General features: G+C 34.1%; 1 protein-coding gene across 4 annotated transcripts in view; it reads left to right on the forward strand.

Moving 5' to 3' along the window:
• Positions 1–21,920, forward strand: part of LOC126848122 (neurexin-1) — a 203,450-nt gene that overhangs the window by 100,593 nt on the left and 80,937 nt on the right. For all 4 annotated transcript variants that reach the window (XM_050588724.1, XM_050588726.1, XM_050588728.1 and 1 more), the window contains 4 exons: positions 1,414–1,557; positions 5,409–5,569; positions 14,960–14,986; positions 20,562–20,720. In XM_050588724.1, the coding sequence (XP_050444681.1) occupies positions 1,414–1,557; positions 5,409–5,569; positions 14,960–14,986; positions 20,562–20,720 (491 nt within the window). The remainder of the gene's footprint in view (positions 1–1,413; positions 1,558–5,408; positions 5,570–14,959; positions 14,987–20,561; positions 20,721–21,920) is intronic.

Below are 21,920 nucleotides of genomic sequence, written 5' to 3' on the forward strand. Positions count from 1 at the left end.
AAATTAAGTGGCCTAGTGAAATAGCTGGATACCTCGGGGACGTTAAACTCATTGCGAGTTCGAGAAGAATCAAACGTCTCTTATCAAACATCCTATAAATAGAATTGTTATGGACTTTTTTCAAAAATAAAAGTAAAATAAACTAATTTGCATAAATTTACCGATATTCATATAAAAAAGTGAAGAGAAAGAGAGAGAGAGAGAGAGAAAGCACGCGTTTCTTGAATTCTAAAAACTTAACACATTTATTTGATTTTACTCACGTTCGAAACTTTCTTCTCGTCTTCTATCTCGTAGTTAAGTGTCAAGATCTGCTCGTTTTAAATTCGCGGCATCGCAAACAAGTGTCTCGACGCTCTTTATCCTACTCAATGGGGATACTTAATCGGATTTCGAGATTTCGCTTGAGAAAGAGACCTTCCGGTGTCACGGGCTCGCTCACTCCGTTGTTTTCCATTTTCCATTGTTATCGCGCGACGAAACAAAGGTAAGCTCGGTCGCGCAAAAAAGCTCGTAAGACGGGATTTAATGGCATTTGGCACCTTGCCAAATCGCGTCGAGGCGAGGGGAGGGTGGGGAGAAGGGGGGCCGGCCCGTCGAATGCACCGATTGAAATGTTCATTACTGCCGCAAATCATCCCGCGGAAGGAAGGAAGAACCGGCTGTGTACTATATATCCGCCACTTCGTATCTCTTTCAGTTCGCTCAACTGCGCCAGGAACAACGGATCGCCGCGATAAATTTGCCCGCGTCGATTTTTCTCTCGAGAGCCGCGTCGCTTCCAAGATGATAGGACGGGATTCACGACGCTTATTACTATGATTCACAACCTTATGAGAGAAAACTTGGAAATCTCATCTCACTTAGCACATTTGAAAAAAAAAAAAAAAAAGATATGAAAATTATATTATATTATATAATCTTTTTATGCTTGTGTATTACCAAGAATTCATTTGTAAAATATATCAACTCATAAAATATATTCGTCATTTTAAATAATAAATGTATATTTATATATATATATTATTTATATGACAAATTGTTGCTAGCAAATAATTAAAATACATCATTAATAAAATACGTATTTTATTAATAAAAATTAATCATTGCCAATTTTTATTATTATCTTATAAAACTGATAACATTAATAGTAAGTATCATGTTAATGCTTATTTTTTTTACAACAAAAAGGTTGAAAAAGATTTATTAATTTTAATGGAATATTTTTATCCTTCAATCGAATTTTTTTTCATAACATTTTCTTATACTTCCAATAAAGATGAAAGAGATTTATCTAGACTCTACTTATCCTTTAGTCCACGATTTAGCCAATTCGAGATAAGCGAGTCTATAACGAAAATTCGTCGTGGCGAATTGACCGATTTATAGACCGGTGGCTCTTTTCTGTTCCAGACAAAGCCCCTTCGGAAGCGTCCTTTAGAGGGACCGAGTATCTCACGATAGATTTGAGCAAAGGAGAACCGGTGCTCAGTACACAGGAATCTCTAAGCCTTCAGTTCAAAACGAGACAGCCAAATGGACTTTTATTTTATTCCGGTAAGTATTTCCTATATCCTTCCTACGGCGAATGACTTTCCTTTGTTGATCATAATCACTTCCCTCTAAGGAACGATTTTATTCTCACTTTAATTGCCAAATTGAAAAAAACAAAATCAGAAACAGAAATTAATTACGATTGGAAAAATAGATTTTTGACAACTAACGAAAAAATTCGTATAATCAATAAATATTTCATATGAAAATATTTAATATCAAAAATGTGAAAATATGGCTTGAAACGAAATTGTTTAAATAAATTTTTGTTTTGCAGCAAATATTTTCGTTTACTAACAATAGAAATATGCAATGTGATTGAATTAATTTAACAAATTAATTTATTATATATATATATAACAGAAAATTCACGATAATATACATACATTATTGTGAATTTTCTGTTCCGAAAATAAACGATTGATCGTAGAAGCACACGATTAATCGAAAACAATTCGAGAGGGTCTACAATGGAGTCGCATTTAATCGAGTGACTTACGGACGGCCGGATATTCTTCGAGAGAATGCGGACAGACAATGGTACCATCTTGGACAATGGTCGCATATTAAATCTTTGCGATATCTCCTTCTCTCGCGGCGACATTATAGCCAATTAGGACGTTCCAGTGCTTCGGCTCCCGGATATGCGGCAACCAGAGGAATCGTCTCTCTCTTTCTCTTATCATTTATCCATTCTTATTATACTTTCTCCCTCTTTTATTTTAATAGGATATGATAATGGCTGATTTGGTTGACCTCGATTAATCTTGATTTCGAAAAAGGTTAACTTAAAGATTCCTGAGCGGAATAATGCATGTTATATCTCAATTTAAATTATCAAAAATTAACCAAATTATCTTTAACATAGAGCTAACTAAGAGCAAAATTTAATAATTATAATTATTTTTAAAATATTTAATTTTAATACAATTTCAAAAATACATGTTACATCTTAAAAATAATTAAAACAATTTTTTTTAATTTTGTGCTACATTAAAATTACCGTCTGTTTTACTTTAACACAAACGTCGTACAAAAAATCTCCCTTCTGAGTCACAAGTGTGTGAAATTACAAAAAAATAAGAGCTTTTTGCAGAAAATAAATAAAGGAATTATAAAACCTTCTTATTTTATATAGTTAATTTAAACTTTAATAAAGAGAGTTTTAATTTAAATTTAAAAAGTTATAAAACCCTCTGCAAGAACACACATAGGTCGCGTTTGATCAAATTCTCATTGGAAAGAAATCAAGTTGAGAAAAAAAGTGGAGAAAAAGAAAAGGAAACAAATCACACCGTGATAAAAGTTTGATTCGGCGCTTTGCGTTTCGATCAGATTTCTCAATTATCTCGTTTCCTTATTATACACCCGCGTCGCTTCTTCATTTATAGTGCCATATCACGGCTTCCTTCATCTTATGCTCCAGATGCACATGCACACCTCCAGTTTACAGCATACTTACATAATGAACGGTGGGGAATCAGCGCAGCCAAGACGGCAAGACTGCACCATCCGCAGTAAAAGGAGGAGTTTGCACTCCGCTCCGGTTGCAGCGGCAACTCGAAACCTATATACCGCAGCCGCAATGCCGTACCACCCATACACGATGCACACACACACACACACACATTTATGTACACCCATAGACTTGTTTCTCCAGCTTGCATCTCCAGCTCGCACCAGGCCACTCATTTGTTCTCGAGATAAGCCGTAATACAGCCGCGGCTATGCACATTCGGATTACGTATATTTTCACGGAGGATAATCGTCCTTGGGCGACTTTACATTTTTCAAAATCGCGGTATCGCTTCGCAAGAGGATATAGCTTCCATGCGAAATAGCTTCCTTCAGAAATGTGTCTGATCATCTCCGTCTTTCGCTACTCGCGCTCTCTCTCTCTCTCTCTCTCTGCTTTCTTGCTCACGTGGCGAGCCGCGGTGCGTTAAATCCGCATCGAAATTGTTCCCCCCGCTTTCGCAATAACTATCTGCAACCCGATCGTGTAACGATGTTTCTAGAAAATATAAGGAAGGGGGGATACGAGGTTTCGTGAGTGGATGCTTCGTTCGAGGAATAATTTTAGAATAAATTCGCGCACAACGAGCTAATAACAAATAACCCAATTTGAATATTAACACAATATTATTGCTAATATATATTAACGATATATTTTCATTTCGACTAATAATACATATTTAGCGAGTGAATAACAATTATTTTTAACTTTCTTTATTAGCCTTGGATCAATTAAATACTTGCTGAAAAATGTTTTTAGCGCGCATGGATTATTGTTTAAGGAAAGAGATGCCTTTCATATATAGAGGAACGTTTCAATCAATAATGGATTTAATCAGTGATCTCGACGGAAGCTCGCGCTGCCGATTTCACGCATCCGCCCCACACGGGCGCTATCTACGCTAATAATAACGCGTGTTATCGCATTTGTATTCGGGGATAGCGATCCGCGTATCGCGCAAATAAACGGGACGACGCGAGAGCGGAGAGCGCGATACCGCGCGTAATGCACTTATAATTAAGCGCATGCTAATGCGCCACGCCGGCAGCAATTAAGTCCGAAGTGCCGTCTGCATCTTTTATACGCTCCGGTCGCCGATCTCTCTGCTCCTCTACCCCCTCCCCCTCTTCCCTCCCCCGTCGCACCCCCGAGATAATTAGCTTGCGGTCACGGCTCGATTTTAAAGCGACTGCGGCAATATCCGACGTTGGCGTTTGCGAAATTCACGAGCGTAATGACACGCCCGCGTTATGCGCCCCAAGTTTCCCTTCTTCCGCCCGTAACGGCGAGAATTATGATCCTCCTGCTAGGATCGAGGTCTCTTGCGTTTTCGCGTCTTTATGATTTGCTATGTATGACTATGTGTGAAAAAGAGAAGATTGAGGATGAATTAAAAATTATTTGCGCGTGTACAAACGATTTCTTTGAATCTGTAAATTCAATTAGCCGCAACAGATGATTGAAAAAAGTAAAATAAACTTCTTTGTCAAGACTGTGTATATTAAGAGAAATTTTTATAGATATTTTTTTGTTTATTTTTTTTCAATAAAAATAAATGTAAAAATAATAAATTACTCGGTGCTTCTTATTTTACTTCCGGCATTTTATAAGAGAGAGAGAGAGAGAGAGAGAGAGAACATAATTGTTTCAACTATACTAATCTAAATGGTATCTGATATAAATTGTGTAATCCTTTTCTCCTCTATACATCGGTGACGTTTAATTGCAAAAGTATACTCTCTTTCTTCATCAGCAAAATCGTCTTAACTCTCCAACTCGTTACGAACCGAACAACATAATCCTCAAGGATTTCCGGCCGAGGCTGGCACGATAATTATTAACAACAATCGACCGACGTTTTAACCGCTCGGACATTAAGTGCCCTGAAACTAATGGTTAAACGATCGTAATCGATTTATACGCACGATATAATCCGGCGTGCGAGCTCGATGAAAAATGAAGCGAGCGAGGGTAATCGATGGACGCGGTGTCGCCATGGGGATTAAAAAGTTGCATCGGAATCCGCGTGTGTTGCAGAATTTTTCTCTCTCTCTCACTCCCATCTGTGCAATGCGTGCAACGTTAACGCGTCAAAAGGGATTGCACTCAATGGACAGTAATGTCCCGGTCGCGTCAACACAGATGCCCGCTAGACTAAAATGACGGTCCGTGATGGAGCGAAACGAGAGGCTGCGAGCGTTTCCGACGATCTCGCGTCGCGGCCACTGTCGCGTTAATTCAATAGCGCGTTTTATCTCCGCTTTTGAGAGCGAAATAAGGGTCTATTTGCGCTGGCGCGCACTCACCGTGACTTCATTAGTCCCGTTTTTAATTGCAGGAGAGGGTGAAGATTATCTCACCGTGTCACTGAGAGACGGAGGCGCCGCGGTAGGAATGACACTGGCCAAAGGGAGACTGGATCTGCACATAAAGCCGGCCAGGGTGCGATTCGACGATAACCAATGGCACAAGATCATCGTCCACAGGAAGGTCCAGGAGGTAACGGTCATGCTTTCATCTTTTACTCGATTTAAATAAATAGCAGATATTGATAAAAAATTACATTAGAATTTAATTTAACGGAAATGAGTTATATTGAGATGGACAGAAGCTATACGATAGATTCAGAACAAGCGTTTGATACACTTAAATTCATGGATATACGTATCACTTTGGTCTGTCTTCTAACTTTAAATCCTATTTTAACGAGCGGAGAGTGGAAAATCCGATACCGTCCGGACGTTGAAGGCGTTAAATTTTTACGCTGTCGCGATCCGAATGGATCAGCGAACGGACGTGGAGCAATTTCGTTAATGCCAGTGAGTATACACCGATATTCAGCGTGCATTATGCGCAGTGGATTGAATAGATAACGCAATTATATTTGCGCGTCTCCATCGCGCGCGAGTTTCGCCAACTGCGCAACGACATGCAGTTTATCGGTTTATCATCGCCAAAATATCGGCACCTCTCGTTGAACTCTCACGATGCGCGTTGCGAAGATTTGTGGCAGCAATTATAGCGAGTTAATATTTGCCCCGGGTTTGTTGACTTTGTATAGGAATGAATTGTAAATCAAAATCATTATTTCCTTCACTCGCCAATTTTTAGTGCAAACAATATTTAAAAAGAGCAATTGAACTGTTCATTAATAAGTACGATAGAATATCCATAATTTGATACTTCAAATATTGTTCGAGCTCAAAATGCGCAAGTAAAGCAAATTATTTTTTTTAATTTACAATCCGTTAAACACATATCTTCTATCATATTTATCATATCGTACTTATTAATAAACATTTCAATATTTTATTTAGCGCTCAAACTATTTGATTTTTCTAATTTTACCTTATTCGTGGGTATATATATATATTTATATATTTCCATATATTTATATATTCACATATGTACATACAAATTAGAGATAAAATTAGAAAAGAGAGAATATTAGGAAAGTTAAATTACATGATTAAAGTTAACCGAATGATAGAAGCGGCCGTTGCGTATACGCTTCGTTACAGCGGTTGTGTATTGTACCTGAAACAATGACACGAAAATAGCATCACACAGTCGACGCGTTGAAGCAATGAAAGAGCTTGAATTTATCATCTTTATCGTTTGGCCGTTTACGAAAATACGTATTATATGTTTATAAAAAATGCGCCATAAATCAAAGAATTTCATATAGTAAATGTCATTCGCTAAACACTTTCTTTGAATTGCGGAAATTCAGAAAGATCGGAAATTTAATTTTTTTTTTTAATGAAATTTTTTTGTTTCTATTTTTATAATTTAATAAAAGCTGGGTACTTAGACGTTTGTATAAAAAAAAAAAATGGAAATCCAAAATTCGAGAGAAATAAAATGACACATGGAATCTTTCAAGTTTCTATCTATTTCTATCTTGCCGTCCGTTATCTCTTGTATCAGGAAGAGGACAAACCATTCCGCGCTATAGGCGACGACAATTTAAGGGTTGCGGATGTGTAGCGCGTGAATTGGGTCGAGAATAGCTAATGTCTGTCGCTGTACTTTGGATAATTTTCCTGAGCATACGTTGTTCGTTTGAGTCACTTCCGCAGCTGTGTAAACGAGAAATCGATTCCCCGAGCATGTGCCGAAGGATCGTTCACATCTGCGGCGAAACTATGGCAATATTTACCCGACGTCGTAATATAAGGATTTCATGTGTTTCTTTCGTGAGCAAATATGTACATTTTTAATATAATGTGAATATTAAAGATATTATTGTGCAAAATATGTACCGTTCAAAATTCTATTGATAACGTCACTCGTATCAGGCGTGTTTGAAGCTTGAAGCAAGATTAAAAGAAAAAAAAAGAAAAACCGTATTTTTGTCATCAATCTAATCTTTAAATGCACTCGCGCACGCTTGCCGAGAAACCTAAATAAAGGGCTAACGTGATTTTATCTCTTGATCTTAAGGACGTAATCATTAACGTTAATGACAAATTAATCTAAAACGTCAAGTAATCACGAAGGTGTACGATACTTAACGAACCCACCTTCACAAACGCATTTATTATTTATTATCGCGCTCCAATTATCTTCGCTTACACGATAAATAAATAACGATATCCTCTCCGCATGGCATTTCGATATACATTACACATGCATATGCGCAGCCTATGTAACGATCGTATCCCTTACTATATATCTTCAAACCGACTTGTTTGCAACGTATCTCGGGCCGGTCAAAGCGCCAAGTAATTGTACTCATTTTAATAACGAAGGATAAATACTAAACTACAAACACACGCACGCACGTGCATCATAACGTGCAGGTATGTCGGCACGGCACAGTTCCAGATTCGTTTAAGGCAATACACGTTCAACGGCAGTACGCAGTCTCGATATAAAAATAAAATAAAGAAAAGCAACATTTATATCGCGTGAAGCACGCACCACGCGCCCGCCCTGCTTTTTATTCGATATTATGTGTATGCCGACTTCGCGGAAAATGCTGACCTCGACGTGATACCGACGTGACCGTTTATAGAACACGGGTATGGAATTATTAATAATGCACCGCAGCTAGGTGCACCATGCGGTGAGCAACGTTGAATTGTCGTGTCGTTATGCGTGTGATATTAAATTTTAAGAAATTATCGCGCCGAATGAAAAAATTACATAATCGAGTTGCTTATTTAATTGGAGTATTTAATTGAAAAAATAATTATTTTAAAGGTGTATACATAGTGATACAGATTTGCTTATATTTTAGTTCCTTCTATTTTTAGATACAGGATATGAAATCTGATATTCTTTCTCTCTCTCTCTGTTTCTTTCTTTGAGAAAATCGATGTTTTCATTGCTAGCTTATAGCTAATAACAATGAGTGCAAGTTTCGCATTTCCGTTAATTTGAAGACTTTCGGATAATTTATATAAAAAAAAATGATATATAATTATATATAATTATATAAAAAATAAAATAAAATCTTATAATATCATAGTTTAAATGATAAGATATATATATAATAAAAATGACATTGTATCTTTCTTAACTCTTTCATGAATATATTTCGATTTTCGTCGAAGCTGAATGACTGTGCGCAAAAAAAAGATCGTGAGAATTCTGTGTCGTGCTTTTAATAAATAGATACTCGGCTCCGGTGAATGTGAAAGGGGAGGTAAGAAAAATATGCATCTCTCCAGCGAGATTAATCGTCGCTCTCCGTCAAAACAAGAATCGCTTGACATTCTTCAACCCTTTTGCGCCGCTGGTGGCCACGCAAGCGCTACGCACTTGCCGGGGTCCTCAAAGAGAATCTCCCTCCCGTTCATCCTCGAGCGCATTGTTCTTCTTGAATCAGTTACTGTCGCCGTACGTGTTAATACCTTGTCGCCGACAAGGGGACGGAGACGCTGAAGAGTTGGGAAAAGAAATTGGGTGTCTAGACACCTCTATTCGCTAGCTAGACTGCTGCCCGCCGGGAGGCTGCGAGCTGCGTGCATTGACTGTAACCATAGATTGCCTGTTACGTGCCACCCGCGAGCGTTTACACCCGTCGTCCGTCGCACACATGAGCGCTATTGTCTAGGTGATAGTTTTAAACATGCCGGTGCCACGGGCATTTGCTAGTATGAACAACAAAAAAACGAGTTCCAGTTGCTTTCACTGCCTGCGGAGTTTTCGCATTGTGAAATTTTCACGATATATATATATATATATATATATATATATATATATATATATATATATACAAAGTGGCTCAGTGTAAATGATTCAAAAACTCAAGCTTTTATCGCGCAAAAAATGTTTTGTATAAAAGTTTTATGAAGGATATTTTGAAGGAAACATAAAATAATCAATGGCACCATCTTATGTTTTTCTCGAAATCACAAAACTTTTGTACGAAACATTTTTAATGGACGTCTTGATTTTCGAGAAACATCGATATGTCATTTAAAGTCAGCCACCCTGTACATATATATAATATATATATATATATATATATATATATATATATATATATATATGTAAAGAATTAAGATATTGCATATTCGAATCACATTCCCGAATGGAGTGAGTGTGGTGAGACTATTTTTCATACTCGCTCACGAATGTCTCGAACTCGAAAACGGAAAGGAAACTGTGAGATCCGATTGACCGACGTCACGATGACACGCACGAGTGCATTTAATGCACGGCACTTCGCGGTAACGTTCGTTAGCATCGGCCAACACGAATACTCTGATGACGTTCCGCATGCAAACTTCTGAGATTTCAATCGATTACGTCGCCCGCAAGCGCCATAAATTAAGCCCTTAAATGCGATCACCCAATTTCCAGTTTCCAGATAAGTTTTATCGATTAATGTCACGTGGCTTTTATTAAATTTAAGATAATGCATCGCTGCGATTCACGATCCTCTATTAAAGAATCGGGAAGAAATACGATATCCATCCAAGAAATTTCAACGTTCAATAATTTTTACTCTTGATTAATACTGTTAATCAAAGATTACAACACATCTGCAACATTACATCATATCTGCAATACTCTTTCATTTGTATATACATGCAATTAATCAAAGTTCTTAAGTTTCAATATATATGAAATATATTGAAAGAATATCGTATCAAAAGATACGATTTTCCTAATAATAGCAAGAGACACATTTATACTTCAAGATCGATCGGTGAATAAAACTGGTGCAAAAATCAAATATTTATTTTCTTAGCGATCAGTGGAATTTGTTAAATGGACAGAATCGTAAACATTCTTAAAATTTAAACTTGCTGATCGACTATGAATAAATATGGATGAGGATTAATTATAAATATAGCTGCCCTTATTTCTTTGCGCTCGTTCTTAAAACTATATATATATATATATATATATATATATATATATATATATAAATTATAGCTTCTGATATATTTTACGTAAAACAAAAAGCAAGATTTGACCTATGACATTTAATACGAGAAACGATCAGAGAAAACGCGCCCGTAGTCAATTTCGAAATTCTCAAAGGACGAAGCCCGCCGCATGCTTTGTTTCGAAGTGGAGGGAAATTTACTCGACCTCCGACTCGACAGAAAGATTTAACACCATATCAACTTTGAATTTTATCCGCTGCATACCTGCGAGTGCAACCCGTTCGTTCCACGCGTTCTTCGTCGCAACGAAATCTCTCCGCTTTTACGTAGTGACAGAGGTGGATCGCACGTCATCCTTCGTATGTCACTAGATCACTGGATGTCTTTTAAGCATGAATACTTTCATCTCCCGCTTTTTCGTGCACGATAAGTGCATCGACTGGAAAATTCAGTCTTGCAGATATATGTATGAGGTATGTCAAGAAATCAAGTAGAATGTACGTAATATTATATAGAATTTACATTCTTTATATGTTGATTTTAACGGAAATTCATATATGTAACATGGTTACATATGTGAATTTACAATCACATATCTAATACAAAAGTTATGTAATAATAAAGGAGTTCTTAATATATTATAATTCAAATGATAAAATATCGATAAATAATAAATTATTGGAGATATAAAATTCTCGATATAATATGACGTAATTATTTTTTTTTTTTATAACTTCTAAAATTTTTAGAAACATATATTTTGATTAAGAATCAGTGACTTTTTCTGAAATGAAACTTTCTGTTGCTTTTGCTTCTTCTTGAGTCACCCAGTGAACAAAGACTTAGCGACATGTGTATATATATATATATATATATATATATATATATATATATATATACTAGCATAAATCAAGATTTCAATTCGTCGCTCAGCGGATCGAACTTACGACGATAGCACCTCACTCCTCTCTTGTCACGCTCCACGACATAGAGGCTTCGAGAATTCACTATCAAAGTATGCCATCCACGATACGTTTGTTGTCACGATCGATTCTTGAAGCAGGAAACAGAGCATGCTTGTGTAATGATGCTCGTTGAACGCGAGAAAATTTACGTTAAAGAGATTTGGCGTTTGGTGCGCGCAAAAGAAGCTGAAGTTTTGCTGGGACAAAAAAAAGTGTTGCTTGAGAGCAGTGATGAAAACATTTGAAATGTAAGATAAAACGCAATAATTATTAATTGATAATGTAATTATTAATTAAAATAATAATTTTAATTTCAGCTATATATATACTCTTTTACATTTCAAATATAATTTTTCAAATTTTCAAATTTTGGCGCATTAACTTAAATATTATTTCTTATATAATTTTAAATTATATTTAATAAGGGAAATAATTTAAAAAAAGGAATGCAATAAATATGCATCTATTTTAATAGTAGAACGTAAATATATCTCTTATATTTTAAATATTATTATTTTTATCTTTATTTAAAAACAACCTTTAGGAAACGTTAAGAAAATGGAATATGGATAATATGAAGACGTGAAAATTTTTTTTTGAAAAATTACACGCGGTAAACGATGACGAAACTTGAAATACATATTAATGCGCACAATTTTACATCTTCAAAAACATGTTGCACACAATAGTTGTTCTATATTATTTTTTCTCTCTTCCAATCGTTATAATTTTTCATTACATTTTTTAAAAGATTACTCTCTCTTAAAAAAAAAAAAAAAATAATAATAATACTGCGTGAAATTAATACAGTCCATTTACGGACATACCGTACAACGTTTCAAATAAGAGGACTGAATGGAATGAATATAATTCGTCGTTGATCTAATATTTGAAATATCCGGAAGGAGAAAGAGATCATCGTGCGTTAAATTCCGACGGAATAGAAGGATCTGCGATTCTTGGTTTGCGGAATGTTTGAAATACGCGATCTAAATCCGCGGCATTAAATCATTCTCGCGAGTAAGAGAGGCTTGTAACGCGTTCGAGCGGTTTCCTTCCGCGGAGAGCGTTTAATTCGTTACGTACGATTCAGCTGCGCAAACATTGGCTCATCCGAAAGAGAGTCGGGAATGCCGGGGATCGTTTCTTCGATATCTGCTGGTGCAAAGTAGGTCCTTAAATTCACGGCGCTCAATGAAAATCCCACTGGATCGCAGACGGGTCGTCGCATAATGCCAATTTTATGTAAAACTGCAGCCACATTCAGTAGCGCATTCACGTAGATTTGGTATCAAGAGTATAAACTAGCCGCTATAAATGGCCTTGCATTTATTAGATAGGTAACTTTCGAATTAATTTATTAGATGGGTAACTTTTGAATAAATGCATCATCTAAATATACACATGATTGTTATGATTATATTTATAATAAAAAAAACAAGATGAAACAATGAGTAGATAAAAAATATAATTCTCAATTGTTTGAGATATTTTATATTTTTGTTATATATATATTTTTTTTAATATAAATTATAAAATACCCCATTAAAATAATGATTTTTTATATTATTTTATATTATTTTATTTTATATTATTTTATATTATTTTATTTTATATTATTTTATATTATTTTATTTTATATTATATTATATTATTTTATTTTATATTATTTTATATTATTTTATATTAGTCATAAATTTGCCTAATTATAGCAAAGCGTTAAGCTTTATTGGACGAGAAACTTATCGAGCTTGTTGCAATCTCTTTGCCCTCCGACTATTTTTACTCAGTAATATACTCAGCATAGGAAATCTCGAATATTACTCGCTTGAGCCCGGCGGCGGTCTAAATCGAAAGCCAATTAAGCAGATAGCTGATCAAAGCCAAACAATAAGCGGGTCGACCTAACCTACCGAGATATTAACATAATGCCAAATCAGGAATCGCTTGCAGGGTCGACTGCAGCTGCCTCCGCAAGCTATTTACTTCATCTCGTATAACGATATACTTCCTACATTTCCTATAATGAAATGAATTTTAGCATTATGCTGATTGCGCACATGAAGGTATTCAAAAATAAATTACAGACTATTATATTAATTATTATATTTTACAATTATTTTAATTGATAATATTGCATTCTTCATTAGTATAAAACGTACATGCTGAGAGAGATATGCTAACAAAAAGTTCAACTAAACAATAAGTTCAATGAAAGTCGATGCAATAATAGATGATAAAAAAGAAGTTGCATTCGTGCAAATGAATATATAACATGTATTGATAGTGATTCGATCCCTGATATAATCGTTAAAGAAATGATGGAGAAATTTGACGGAGATTGCTTGACTCATTGATAAGTTTCCACGCGATAAGCACGATGAACAGAATGACAAGTATGCGTTTATTTTAAGCGATCGTATCCGTAGCGAACAAAGGCAAGAGTTCGTTCACCAAGTTTCTCTTTCTAGAGCTGTTGCCCTTCTGTCAGTCGTTTAATCGCCATGTGATCAAAGGAATTCCTTAATAAGGCCCGCACATAGCCGCAGGCTCACAAACCGCCCGCGTTTAGAAAGCAAATACACTTTGTGTCACATGCATGTGTTGCGCGCATTGATTTTATAAACGAGAGAGAAATCTCGCATTTTTTGTATTATTTATTTAAAAGCAACTTTAATCTTATTATAATTGTAAACTCTCTGAAAAAGATACTGTAGTTAGTAAAAATAAAATTGGAGAATAGAAGGAAAAATATTTTTCAATAAAAAAAATATTTGTTGAAATAAAAATAAATCGACATTAAATAAACGATAGTTTCTATTGAAATATATGAGATCCATGTACATGTATAGTCCTCGTTTGCTTTTCTAATTATTCCCTAATACACGTAGCATCTAAAATAATATTTGAAATAATGCGATAAATGTTACAATATATTATCAATCTTTTCCGCAATTTTTGAAATTACTTTCTAAAAATACTATTTCAAAAAAGAATTTTGAAAAATTTTTTTAAAACTATTAACTTGATTAATCATTCCAATTATTGCGTTTTAAACATTTGTACCTATCATTCTTATGAAAAAAAAAGAATTAATTTTTAATTAATATTCTATAAATTTTATTCAAACAAGATATTATTTAAATAATTATTTTTAATACAATCTACATTGAAAATAGCGTTATTACGCTACGTTGTTGATCAAGCGAAAATTCTCGAATAATCTCTGCGTTCAAGAAAAAATTCAAGTTCCAAGCTCGATTTCAGTGCACCAAGTTTTCCTTCGTGCACCGAACTGCTCCGGTCTCTCTCGCAAGAAATGAAAATTGTTTGAAGTTTCCGCGAATACGTAAAATACGTTTGCGCCTTTTTCTCGAGCGAGATAGCCGCTTTCGCGTCAAAAAAAAGTTCTTATGATAATCCCAGAGAAAAAGTTCGAATAGCTCACGAGCTTGCGGCAATCAAGTTCGTATGAGCTTTGGGGCAACTTTTGAATTTCAATTGCCGGTGTCGCGCTCACGTAAAATATATACAGACATTTTGTACTGATCGCACGTTTATGCTTTCTGTTTCAGATCTCTTCAATAACCAGCTTCTGCAGGGTGAGTGTGTAATTTTTTTGTATCGCATGTGTTGTACGTATAGAACTTTTTGATATCTCCAATCGCGCGCTCGCTCCTGAGAGCGATGCAAACGTTACCGCAAAAAAAAAATAACGTGCAAAAGAATATTGCGGTCGTTTCAATTGGATTTGCTCCATTTAATTAATTACGACTTCTCTTTGTATATTTTTTTTTACACGCTTACTAATTAATATTACTTTAATTTCAGCAAACAATATATTTATTTTGCTTCAATTATATCATGTAACATGTATATTTTATATCATCTATAGTAATCTATATTGCATTAATTGGCAAAAAATATAGGATTATTTTAAAAATATGAGCCAAAGGAAAAAATGAGGAAAAGTTTGTTTAAAAAATATAAATTATGAAACATAATGAAAAATATTAGAGACCCGCGCTTGGCTGAATCGTTTTCTTCTTGCCGCGTTTTATTCACCGTGTGCCTCTCAATGTGCAATATATATCCTTGTTCCTTCCTGCCAAACGTTCCTCTTGAGCAAGTTGCTTGCATTTGAGAGAAAAATGCCGAGACATTTTTAACAAGAATTCATCCATCCGTTTAGATCCTCCGGCCACGTCCCCTTATTGTTCCGCTCATGTTCCACGGGGGCACGCGGGTGATCTCGAGATCTCTATTCGAGTCTCGTCCTCCCACCTAAGCGCCGTTGTCTGGCTCACTATGTTTCCAGACGGAAGGAAAATCCCGTGTGAATTTTTTATTGAAAGTATTTCCACATGAGTGGCATACAGAAATAGCTTGATAAATGTTTTCGCATTATTTATTCTTACTCAATTCCGTTACAAAAGTTTTAAAATACGCAAATGATTTGTAGCTTATAAATGATCTCTTCAAGATATATTCCTGAATTTTGATCGTTGAAAAATGATTTATAAATAATGAATTTTCAATTAAACTGCAAACTATTTTTTAAAACTATTTCTAATCTTTCTAGTTTCATTAAATTATAAATGCTTTTATTGTAATAATATTAAATTTTTTTAACTGAATTGTATAAATTAATATAAATGAGAAAAAAAAACATTATAATTTACGAAATTAAATTAGATTAATAAAAATAATTTGTTGCATTTTATATTTTTCATTATTAAAAAATAAGAAATTAATTATATAATATTGCGAATGGAATAACATTCCAATAAATGATGAATTTCTATAGCCTGTCTGTCTTAAAGAAATATACCGGCGATTTCGAAGAAATGACAGAAAAAGTTGCAGCTGATGCATCTAGTCTGCACTTGACTGCTTTCACAAGCGGGGAGTCGGAAAAAGATTCTGAAATGCAAATAGGTGCGAAACCGATCGATTGCATAATTTACGGCGCGGCTCGCGAGTTGAAAATACCGACGTTATCACGAGAATTTCTTGTCACGTAAACGTAAATTACTTCTTTTAGTTATCGCTGACAATTTCCCATTAACTGAATGCGACCACCACGTCAAATAGCTTACCAAATAGCTCTTTCAAATAGCTTAGCATAGCCTTTTAGCAATTTTGTTGCGTATAATATATTTTGGTTTCTTTTATGATATAATTGCGTTAAAAATTAAAGATCTCATTAAAATTATAGGAATTATATATATAAATTATAGAAATTACAGATATTATATAATACATGAAATAATATTTTCTAACTTCCTGTAAAAAATATTTTTTTGAATTGTACAATCGAAACGATCAGACAAATAGTTTTATATTCCGATATCAATTTGAAATGCAAAATGCAAAATACAAATTCATCCGATATACTATATAAAAATTTCTTTTTCGTTCGAAGTTACGTTTGATTCCACTTTGATGCCATACCATCGTTCTAAAAAGCAGGAATAAATCATTCATGATGCAAAAAGCAAAAGATCTCGCATTGACTCCGTCCGTCTCTTCTCTAGTGAGAGTATGCGCGTGGAAGTTTTCACATTTTCTGTCTTTTCACCTCCTGTTTGAATCTCAACCCCTCTTAAGGTTCTCGCGATGCTCCAGTAAATTCGATGATGACGTTTCTCCCCCGTTTTCCCTAGCTTCTTGCGAATCTCTTTCCTTGTTTTTCACTCATTCCGCAGACTGGCTTTCATGGTGTCGGGTATAATTTACGATCTCGTTAAAAACGTAGAAATCATTTATTTTCGTCGTACTACATAATGTAGAAGAACGATCGGTAAACGAAACCAATAGCGAAAGGAATTTATTTCACAGCTTCCATTTTTAATAAAACGAATTGCTTTTTGTTACACGATAAAAACGTTCCCTTTTAAAACAAAAAATCTAACAATTCTCTCTCTCTCTCTCTCTCTTACTTTTTTTTGTTAAAGTGAGTAAGTCGTCAAATTTAATTTGATTATTCAATTTTTAAAATCTTGATTTTTATCTAGTTCTTAAAATCCTTAAATTCTTGCATAAATTTATTATATTAAATATTTAATTCTTGATCTGCTAATTATATTATTATATTACATATATCATATTATATTACATATATTAAAAAATAAAAGAAGATTCCATCGATTTCGATATCCTTATATTTCTTATTTTCTAACAATAATAATAAAAATGAGAAAACTGTTGACACAATTTCTCAAATCATTTCAATATTACTTAATATGTTGTTATATTCGCAAAAAGTAATTTGTGGCATAAATTTACGAAACAATAAAAATGACGGGAACAAAATACAATGCACTCTTGCGCCATTACAGACACATACAAATGCGCACAATACTCATCATCCATTAGCGACTAAGTAGAGCTCGCATCTGGATGTAATAAATAGTCTACTCTCCATCCCCTTGTCACTTTGTTCACTCCATATTCGTCAAACAAGGATCAACATACCGTTCTGCAAGAGGGATGCTCTCGCGCGTAGGTTCCCTCCGGTGTGGATCTGCGGCCCACTTTCCCCGTTGCGCTTATTGTGTCGCCCCAAATACATTGTGCGCGCAAGCGAGGAATATCTGCTGACGCTCGGCGGTTCACGATTACCACGATGCGAGAAAAAGGACGCTATTAAAGGACCGGCTTTTCCCTCGAATCGACTTTACATGCGCCTTTTCGTTGCTGCCAATTTCAATTAAGTTTCGCTTGAAGCAAATAATCAACTTTAAAATACTGTACGCGTATAAAATAATTTGGCTGCAAATATAAGATTCTCCTCCAAAATTTAATTGAAAATAAGAATTTTTGTGTTATTGTTATTTCCTGTGTCCAATAATAAAATATACGATATATATTTTAAAAACATTATTGCGTTAGCTCAATTTCAGAGCAAGAAAATAGTTTCGATAAATTGCTAATTCAGTTTATATATTGCGTTACTGTTATAATGTTTAAAATGTTCATTAGTATGAGTCGGCAAATCCAGACGTAGCTAATGAAGATGGAAAATTAATTAAGACAGAAAATTAATTTCTTCTCCGCGATAGCGCGATATTGCGGCGCTCCGATTCGAATCAAAGCTGCGAATTTTGATTTACCTCGGCTTAATTAAATTTCCACCTGAATTAGCAAGTCGCCAAGTGAACTAATTCACTGACATAATGATCCCTGTGGGAAACGTAAAATTTCTCAGGTCAATTCATATTTTAAATAGCCTTTTTGCAAAATCCATTATATATATAATTTATACACATGTATCTGTCGATTTTACAGAAAATTACTGTGATCAATAAATAATATAAAATCACAACAAAATTACAAATATATGTATCATATAATAAACAATAAATAATTTATTTAATATTGATATGATATAAATGATTATTTTGATTAATGGTGGTTTGCCATTTATAAATTGATTATATAAATAATTACTTTATTAATTGTATATTAATATATTATTTATTGTGCATGAAGCGCACAATAAATAATATATAAGATAATCATTTCCACGAAATGCATATTAAGCACGCAAAGAGTGCCCAATTGAAAGTTATATAAATTTGACTTGTGCTATTTTAAATCTCGAGACTGTTAAATTAAATTTTGCCATAAGTAGATGTAATAATCTCTTTGTAATGACAGTAAGACATTTACATAACGTATTATCTTTACGCTCTTTATACAAAGCGGTGTAGAATACTGCTTACTTGCAGACAGCTCCTTAATTTTATCGCGATGAGTGCGGGATCTATTTGTTCACTGAGAAACATCGGAGATAAGGCCTCGAGGATTATGAAGGAGATTGCTCAACTGCGGTCCAAGGAAACGCCCTCGACAAGAGAGCTACCTAATTACGATGAGGAAAAGCGGAAGCCCCAAACAGGGCCGGCCCTACAATAACCAGAGCACCACATCGTATTTCTTGGAGCTAAATTAACTGATGAGCTAATTTTTGTTTTTCACAAAACTATTTTAATTTATATCTATATTTTATAGCGCTATTTTCCCCTAATACATCCTCTTTTTTAAAAATAGATTTTAAACTGGAAGTAAGCAGATTCTATTTTTTTATACATCGTATATCTCGGAACTAAATTAACTGATGTGCTAATCTTTTTTTTTTCACGATACTGCTTTAATTTATATTTTATATCTTATAGCGTGCTATTTTTCTTTAATACATCCTATTCTTTAAATGGATTTTAAATTAAAAATAAATAGATTCTATTTTTTAATAATAAAGATTTTAAACGGAAAATAAATTATATAATCTAACATTTATTAACTCTGAGTTGCATATAAAGCTAAAAAGTTTTTAAGTTATACCTATATTATAAAACTCTGATCTATTCTGCTCTTTATTATTATAAAATTTAAAATATATTTGAATGTTTTAATTTCCTTTGGAAATTCCTAATAGAAATCCTAGACTTACGAGATTTTTGCCATCGAAAATCTGTACGTCGCGGCGGCCCTGATGTAGTAAGTGAAGATGAAGAGTAGTAAGAGGATAGTATCTTCCTCTCGATTAGGTGCCTCCGGGAAGACATAACATTCTAACGTTTTACCCTGTTTGCTTCTCCGAGTCTACCGCCCTGTTAGTTAGAGCGATGGACGAAAAAGGAAGAGAATAACCGGGAGATAACGATGCCATTGCTAAAGCCGTAATGGACCGCTCCTCAAGAACGGCGATTGTCTAAATGCTAAACTTTACGGCGTACCCGCATGATCGCTGCGGAAACTTTAGCCGCCCCTTTTTTAAGGATCGATGCGATACCGAGGTTAATACCGAGGATACCCTTCTCAAGCGCAAAGCACAACAACGCTTGTAATTTATCTGTTCGGCAACAAATCACAGGCAAAATTAACAAGCTTATATTTGTAAGAAATATATAGACTACGAATGGTTTATCCGTGTAGGTAGATAAAAAATTCAAAGAAGGTTACATAAATTTTAAAAATATTAAAAATAATATTTGTAACACACGGTAAAAAGCAATTATGAAAGTCTAATAAAATAAAATTCATTATTTGAGTTTAAATATGTGCGCCAATTAAACATAGAGAAAACAGACTAGAATAAATAAAATTTAAAATCATTAATTCTGCAATTTGACGTGAAACAGAATTTTCGAAATACTGTCTTTTCTGTTGCAGCTCTCTGCTATTGTCGATGGGATTTACGCTGAGCACGGACATACCGCGGGATCATTCGCGCATTTAGCAAGCGATCAACTTCTCGTCGGTGGAGGTGCCGATGCGAAATCCTTGCAGGGCGCTAAAGGGATCATCAACTTCGTCGGATGTCTAAGAAAGGTTACTTGCGATAACATGATTTATTTATACTTTCCACTAACTTTCCACCGTCTGCCTTAAACTCTAAATAAACTAATGAAAATTGCATAATGCGTGATGAGAATCATTAGCCTTTTAATTTTTACAGAGATCCAAAAAAAGAAATCACGATTAAATTCAATTTATTACAATCAAATTCAATATTTTGTAAGAAAATAGTACATAAAATGAAGAAAGAAAACTTGTGAAAATTTTAAATATTACCTTCAAAATATTAGTTTAAAAATAGATAACGTCAAACAATAGCCTAGATAAGATAAAATAGTTATTCTAATTCTGCTTTAAAAAAGTATAAGTAATTATTTAAGCAGAGAATAATAAGTAATTAGTGAATGAGATATAAAATGTATTTTATAGACAAAGTTTCGAGGAAACAAATAGATCTCAAAACTATATTTCCCTTTTCTCTCTTAGTTTGTTTTAAATATACTCTACTTCCACAAAACTTTAATTTGTATCTTAAGTACAAAGATGTTCAAACTTGGAAGATTGTATTAAGTGATGACCCTCGACATTTTCGCTGAGAAGAATCGACTACAAGCTCTGCAATTAATCTCTATCTATTAAAATTTAACTGCTTGTGGCATTTCATGCAACACATCAAATGGTTTATATTTTCTTGTTTTCAGTATAGAAATAGCTTAAAATACGACTTATTATTATTTATATACTTGTAGCGACACAAACGAATAATTCTTCGCATTGTTTTGCTAAAAAAAAAAAAAAACTAATAAACTTGTAAAACGATAAATAGTGCTGGAAAATAAATTGCACCACATTGTTCATTTTAATTATTAAATTGTCTTTTTTGTGTTATTTTTAGTTGGTTTTCGGTTAGCATTTTGAACGATAATTATTCTGAAATTCTATTAATTGATTTGGGGAATCGCGATGATAAATCTTTCACGACAATATCAGTGGAGAGAACGTATGTAATAATCATAAATATTTGAATCCTTTCAAGAGTGTCTATGTCACATAACATTTTATGCTGCAATAAGTTTAATTAAAAAGATAGCTGTTAAATGTGGAAAATAATGTAATACGATACACTTATAAATAATGAGATTTGTTAACATTGCACAAACAAAATAAATCTAGAAAAATGTTAATTCTTTAAAATATATTTATACACATATGTTGTCTTTCTAAAATCTTTTA

The sequence above is a fragment of the Cataglyphis hispanica genome, chromosome 3 (assembly GCF_021464435.1).
Source record: "Cataglyphis hispanica isolate Lineage 1 chromosome 3, ULB_Chis1_1.0, whole genome shotgun sequence".
NCBI classification, from domain to species: Eukaryota; Metazoa; Arthropoda; class Insecta; order Hymenoptera; family Formicidae; genus Cataglyphis; species Cataglyphis hispanica.